General features: G+C 46.2%; 1 protein-coding gene across 1 annotated transcript; it reads right to left on the bottom strand.

Annotated features, from left to right (window-relative positions):
* Positions 1–1,748: 1,748 nt before the first annotated feature.
* On the bottom strand, positions 1,749–6,783 carry NFKBIA (NFKB inhibitor alpha). Its single transcript, XM_063117812.1, has 6 exons — positions 6,404–6,783; positions 5,069–5,177; positions 4,156–4,366; positions 3,467–3,555; positions 3,091–3,351; positions 1,749–2,336 (listed from the first exon to the last, which is right to left on the bottom strand). Exons 1-6 carry the CDS (start codon positions 6,679–6,681, stop codon positions 2,289–2,291), a joined length of 996 nt encoding a protein of 331 aa, XP_062973882.1. The 5' UTR covers positions 6,682–6,783; the 3' UTR covers positions 1,749–2,288.
* Between the last annotated feature and the right edge of the window lie 620 nt (positions 6,784–7,403).

Below are 7,403 nucleotides of genomic sequence, written 5' to 3' on the forward strand. Positions count from 1 at the left end.
TCACATTGAAATAAGGGGCTTCCGGGGGGACTTTTCTGATTTCTCTGTCACAGGATTGAACATTTCTGCTCCCTTCCAGGGTTCCTTTATGAAGAGCTAATGGCTCATTGTGTTAGAAGTGGGTCCCACTGGTGGAATGGAAGGAACAGGAGTGCAGGATCCCGTGAGAAATTTCCCAGAAGAAATTTCCTAAGAGTTATTCAACAGACTGCCTTGGGACATGACGGACTCTTTTTTGCTGGAGGTAATCAGAGACTGGATGGTTGTGTCAGCAATGCTATAGTAGCATCCTGCATGACCTGAAAGACTGCCTTCTAAAACTACCTGAACATTAAGATGTTCCTCCTAGTGCCTACCCCAAATGAAGCAAGATGGGTAACCCCAGGGCAAGGACGTCTGAACCTCTGTTGGCCAAAGGGCCAAATTCCATTCTGAAGAAGCTTTTGTGGGCCACATTCTAGGGGTGGGCGGGGCTGAAGGCAAAAGAGGCGAGGCTAAATCCACCAATGTATTTTTGCTTAAAGCACTTACTGCTAGTATTTAAGCCTTATGAGAGTTGTTTCAATCTATTAGAATGGGGACAAAACAGCACAAAAACCAGGAAACCACCAAATGTTCAGTGGTCAGGGCTACAGGAAGTGTGTGTGTGTGTGAGAACTGGGAGAACTCAAATTTGGCCCCCAGGCAGGCTGGACTTGGCCCCTGGGCCAGAGATCCTGTATCAGGGAGAGGGTCATTTTGGTAATGGCATCCCGGTTGTGGCACAGCCTTCTCAGAAATGTTTGCCTGGCACCATCTCCATGGTCTTTTTGGCACAAGTATTTTATTCACACAGGCCTTTTTATCCGTGTTTTACATTTCAGTCTTCATTTATAGTGCGTTGGATGCAAATTCTGCCTCATGGAGGAAAGGGGGCACAGGAGGCTTCTATACAGTGGAGGAACCCCACTGGTGAAATGGAGGCAGCAATCTTTGTTGACTCTCCCTCCCCAATTCATTCCAGTGGGCTGGGTGGTTCTCTGGAACAGTGAGGAAGGTGGTGCTAGGGGACCATTGAAGATCCCTTCCTCCCTTCCTTTCCAGTGCCAGAGTTCTAGTTGAACTCTGCTCAGGGAATGTTCCTGCCTGCCAAAAAGCTGGACTTGAGCCCCCACTGTATTTTAATGTTGCACTTATTTCTCAAATGCCCAGTGAATCTGTTATATGGCAGCTATATAAACAGTAAATAAACAAGCAGGGGGTTGTACTAGATGACCTCCAAGACCCCTTTCAACTTTATGATTCCACCATGGATTACTCACCATCTGTCATCTAAAACCCTCATATATTTTAATGGGAACACTAAGCACCTGCTTTAATCTCTCCTATAGGAACCAATGGGGCTTTACAGTGCTAGCTTTGGTGGGAATATGCTCCTAGTTCCTAAAATATGTAAAGTAGTTAGGAAGGATAAATTATGGGAACACTGACAATTGGGTGACAGGATCTCGAATGGTTTTTAAACTAGTTTGGTTCTGCTTAAAGAAAGAGCAAACAGATGATATGTGGTTGGCCCCCATCCAGTCCCTGCCCTGAATAACTAATATGGGACATTACCTGCTTTGTATGCAAGAAATTTGGAATTTCTTGAGATACTTGATTGCAGCTAATGGGACATCAGTGAACAAGGTGTTTTTCAGGTGTAGGGGTGTGTGTGTGTGTGGGGGGGGAGAGAACAATTTCACCAAACAGTGCACTTCTTATTTTTTTTAATAAATATACATCTCGCCAGTAGCAAAAAAGAATATTCACAAAATGTACAATATATACATGATGTACATATTGCAAAGCATAGGGCTTGCAATATTCAGTCTGAATGTTACTGTTATCCTTCTTGTGCGTGGACAGGCAGTCATTCTGAGGGATGCAATTTCCCTATCTGCTGTGCAGCTCTCAAAGAACACACCTGAGCTCAGTCTCTGGAATAGATTATTAGCAGTCAGGTAGAAATATATGGAATGTCTTCCAAAACAGATGGTGAATGCGGCCAGTCCTTTCACAGGGCACACAGTGAATACATAGCTGGACCCTCCGAGTTCTCATTCAGCTCCTTTATCAGCTCTCTCTGATGCAAATGGGGCCCGGACCTCTTCTGGTGTCTGACAACCAAAATTCGTTCATGCTCAAACTGTGTTTTGAACCGCGTGCCACACCGGCTGTTAGAACAACAAGTTCTGTGTGGTGCAATATAGTAGTAGTTCAGTAATTGTTCAGTTTGTTGGCCTGTTCTTTTCTCCAACTCTCCCACTTTAACAAGGCACGTGTCGTCCACCAATGACGCAGTCATCATACAGAAGCTAGATAAAGGAAAGAAAAAGAAATCAAGTTAATGGAAAGCTTTAAGGAAAAACATGAAGTAATATCTAAGGAAATACTCAATATTTTTTAAAAAAATATCTGAGAAAATACTCCACTAACTTTAGCTGCCTTCATACAATGAAATTAGCATCTGGCCATTAACACCAATGCTTAATTTCTAAAAGCTGAAGAGTTGCAGTGTCTTAACTCTTCATGGAAGCCATGCCTGAGCCATTACTTCTAATTCAAAGGCCAGTAGTACAAAGTAAAAAAAATGGATTCTTATATTAAATATTTAAGAAGGAAGTATAGACACAAAATTGTAAGGCGTAAATAGGACAAGAGGCAGAAAATTACGTGCAGATGCACTTCCTTCCAAATAATCTTTTTGTGAACCTTTTTTATTTGTGTGAATTTTAAACAATTGTTAGAAGGTACCCTAATCACAGAGAGCCAAAATGGTCAGTCTACTCTCTTGTTCTTTCTTTGAAATCTGCACAATGATTTAACTCACTTCAAATGGGCTAAATCAGCAAATTCTCTACAGTTGTGAGTATCCAATGGTTAGATTCATGTGTGACTGGAATAACTTAAGTTAATTGGGATGTAGCTTCAAGGCATCAAAGGCAAGGAATCCTGCCCAACGGCCTGGGATTTCTATGCTTACTTCCTCACAGTCTAATGCGAAATGTGTGTGCAAGTTATGGTAGAATTCTGGCTCTCATTACACAGAAGGAAGAGCCAACTACTTACTTCATCTTCTGTGAATTCCGATTCTGATTCACAGCTCTCTTCATCTTCACTTTCAGGAAGCATCTGCAGGTCCAATGTAGTAAATTGCCTCAGCTGTTCCTGTATGGAGGAGTTATTTCTTCCCCACGTGAGCTGGTATGGAGAATAGCCCTGGTAGGTTACTTTGTTTACATCTGCTCTGTGTTTCAACAGGAGGGATACCAGTTCTTGGTTCTGCAGATCTACAGCTAAATGCAAGGCAGTCCTGCCATTGCATGGCTCCTGTTTAGTGGTAAACAAAAAGATGTGCTTAGTTAACATCAGTGAACATTAAAATGTTCTTTCTCAAAGCATGTGATCAGGTTTGTTCTGTTTCTTTGTAACTACTGATACACACCTGAGCATTGACATCTGCACCCAAAGACAGGAGATATTCTACAATGGCCAGATAGCCTTGGATAGATGCCAGATGGAGACATGTGTGTCCTGTGAAACAAACACAGATGGGGGAAAATTAAATACATTATCATTCCAAATAATGTAAAATCATTCCAATACATTGGCCAGTTTTCAAATCATTACTCCAAAACTTCCCCCTCGCATTAGTTGGGCTTCTCTGAATAAAATACTTCAATGATTTACTCAAAACAGAAGAAAAATTGCTATGTGACTATACTGCTATACAAGGGAAATTACACATCCCCTTAAGCTGACACTTTGGCCACAATCCAATGCATGTCCAGACAGAAAAAAAGTCCTACAACTTCCATTGTAGGACTTCCCCCACCCCCTCTAACATGCATAGGATTGCACCCTTAGCTGATATTAAACAGCAAGCAAGCTCTCTGAACATAAGGTGCCAAAGAATGGAGCATGCAGTGAGCTGGCAGGTCCTGAAACAAACCACTGGTCCAACTAGCCCAGTATTATCAACACTGACTGGCAGCCGCTCTCCAGGGTTTCAGGCAGGATTCCTTCCCAGCTGTACTTAGAGATGTTGGGGATTGAACTTGGGACCTTCTGCCTGCAAAGCTGGCTACGGACCCTCTCACGGTGTGCTATTATAAAGTCAGCGTTTGTGCTCACCATTGTAGTTTGATGACTGTAGCAAAGAGTGGATCTGGTGCTTCTGACAGTATTGTGTGAGGACCCCGACACCTCTGAGAGAACCTTGTTCACAAGCAATGTGGAGCGGTGTGTTTCCTCGGAAATCTCTGATCTCTGCATCACATCCAGCTTTCAGAAGCATCTCAGCAATTTCTGCTTGGTCTGTGATCACTGCCAAGTGAAGTGGAGTCTACAAATTGAAAGTGAGAAAGTATTTTTAGTTTGCTTGATCAACAAAGGAAAACAGAATACACAATCAACTGATTCTGAGCACAATTCATCACGAGTAAATTTCACTGTTTTTTGTGGGAGTTCTGGATTATATACATTCAGAATTAGCCAGTATTAAGAATTTTTTAACAAAAACACTTTGCACCTTTTTTCAATGTTTTGTCATGAGGGATGGTATTTTATCAATCAGAAGTTACAGTTTGCCCTCAGCTCTGATGTTAGGGAGCTGAGGGCAAAGTGCATTCAGCGGCCCTTGTGAGAATAACTGCACCATTGTGCTGGTGAGCCCCTTTGTGGTCCTGCCCCCCCCCAGCAAATGCCCCCCCCATGACCCCTTTGAGTCACTTCCAAGTATTGCATTTTTAAGGCTAGCACAGCCAAACAGATTTTCCCTAAGCCTAAATAACTTTCTTGGAAGTCAACCAAGGATAACAATGGATAGGGCAGAATTCTAACTAGAGACACTTATTCTGGTGGACACTGATGGGGACGATAAATTTTGTGGACCACTTACAGTCTCTTGTAATTTATTCCCATACTTATCTTTATTATATTAATTTAAAACTTCATTGTGGAAAGTTTCCAAGCCTTCCTATGGCACCATGTTTTAACATTTTCAGGCTCAGTTGATGGTGGGGGGGGAGAAAACATGACTAAGTACCTGGTTGAGATTATTCTGGAAATTCAGGAATGTTGTGTCGCGTCCTGCTTGGTGAATGATTTCCAAACTCAAGAGTTTTTCTTCGTGTATAATTGCCAGATGGAGAAACCTGCAAGAGGAAAGCAGTGGGAAAAACCCAATGATGAGCAAAAAATCCCAAAAGCTCTGAGCTCAGCTTTCTTGCTCCTCGCCCCGTGGGCAACGTGCCCTCTGGAGTCATGGAGGAAGAACATCAGTATCAGCAGGAGAGGCGATTTCGAAAGCCTGGGGTTTTCAAGGCCGCGTGCCTTTACCGCCGGGTGTTTTCCACCGAGCTGAGTGTTCCGGGCACCGCGCCAGGGACTTTCCAGCCCACTTCCCTCTCTGCCCCGCCCGGCGCCTCATTCAAGCCCCGCCCCTCTGCACTAGAACACCCTGTCCCGGCCCCTCCGTTCTGGCAGCCGGCCAAGAGAGGGGAAAACCCATCCGCGCAACCCCACCCCCCGTGCTTTTATGTAACTGGCAGAAAGGGAACGACATCAAAGGCGTCTCTCTCTCTCTCTCTCTCTGTCTTCCCTCCCTCCCTACATTGCTGGAGGGCCACAGAGGAATCCAAGCCAGCTTCAAGGCACCACGGCACCAAAACACGGCTATTTAGGGAACCCGTGCTGGATTTTTTAAAACACACGCTCCAAAAGCTACAGCAGCTTTCCCCAAGTTGACGCCCTGCAGATGTGTCGGACTGCAATTCCCCAAATAGATCGAGGTTGCAGTCCGACACATTTGCAAGGCACCAGGTTGGAAAGGGTCTCTTGTCAACATATCCCCCCTTTTTCTTTCTTTTCTTTTCTTGAAAGGAGCGTGGCTTGGTTTTTATAATGCTCCTATTTCGCGCTAGTTCCATACAGCTAGCGCAATTCATCGCACTCTGCATTTGCAAGACTTTGCATCTGCGCCGCCTTGCTCTCATGCATTTTAAACTCTTTCAATAGTTAAAAGGAATTCAACCTTAAAGGTTTAAAACTGTATAGACATTTTTCAAATGCAAACGAGGATTTCTCTCCCTCATCAGCCGCGGCGAGACAAACACTGATCTAAGGCATCTTGAGGGACGGGCAGCCTTCTCATAAGCACAACCGGGTCCGAACCCTGTTTGCTTGGCAATGTGTCCCATTCCATTGCATTGGATTTATTTCCCATCAACGCGGCGGAACGCTTCGCCTTGCAAATGGCATACTGACACCCGTGGGATTCACTTAACGAGGCCAATCTTCCACGGGACTAGCAACTTTAGAGAGGCGAGGGAAAGGTTCCGATTCTGACCACCCCCGGCCCCGCCAAGCCCTATCGACTTACGTATCTCCGTCGTCAGTCATTTGCTGTTTCCAAGACTGGCCCGGCAGGCTGGGAGCCCCGTGGAGTCCCGCGGAGGCTTCCGCCGGCTGGAGGCGAATGTCTTCTAGTTCCCTGACCAGCTTTTCGTATTCCTCGTCTTTCATGGAGTCCAGGCCGCTGTCGTGGCGGTCGTCCTGGATCAAGCTGAGCTGCCGGTCCTTCTTCAGCGCGTCCCGGGGGTGGGGCTGCTGGTCCACCGTAAAATCCATCGTATAATCCAAGAAGCTGGGGCTCAACATAGCCTAGCCGAGGGCGCCTGGTGTGAGGGCGAGCGAGCCAGCGAGCGGCGACAGAGAGATAGATCCCAAGGGAGGCGCGCCGGTTGCTTCGTGCCGTGTTGCAAAGCTGCGTGAATGCTGGCGGGCGGCGGCGGCGCTCGAGCTATACAGCCTCGGCTGAGGGGATTTCTGCGCAGGGCGGAGCTTCCTGGACTGGGAATTTCCCAGCCAACTCAAACAGCCAGGCGCTAAACTAGTCTGGTCCTGTCTGGGCGCCGCTGCTGCGGGAGCAAAGGCTGTGGCCGAGGAATTCCCTCCTGCAAGTCACCCGCTGGAAACTCTGGGCTTTTTCCACAGAAGGGAAAGTACTTTTTGCAGCTCTCTGCAAAAGGCGCTCCCCCTTTCCCTGCCTTTTCTGGGGCTCTTCCTTGCCCTTCCCCCTTGATGGTGTTCGCCATTCCACCGGCGGGGCGTAATTGGGGTTTCCCTTCAATTCCTGCCTCGTGCTGGTGTGTTGTTAACTAAATGCCTTGGTATTTTGGTAAGATTCCCGGGTCTTCTTCTCAAGTGGGGAGTGGGAAAGACACCAGTTACAGAGCAGGGCGGCCTTGTCCGAAGACGGTGGTGCAATCTTTGCATGGGTGCAATCTTTGCAGGAAGCAGTGTGAGATCCAAGGAATACCCTCCACCCCCGTATACATTGCATTGAAGCAGAGGATATGTCTCACTCAAGATTGCACGCA

This window comes from Elgaria multicarinata, chromosome 2 (genome assembly GCF_023053635.1).
Source record: "Elgaria multicarinata webbii isolate HBS135686 ecotype San Diego chromosome 2, rElgMul1.1.pri, whole genome shotgun sequence".
NCBI lineage: Eukaryota > Metazoa > Chordata > Lepidosauria > Squamata > Anguidae > Elgaria > Elgaria multicarinata.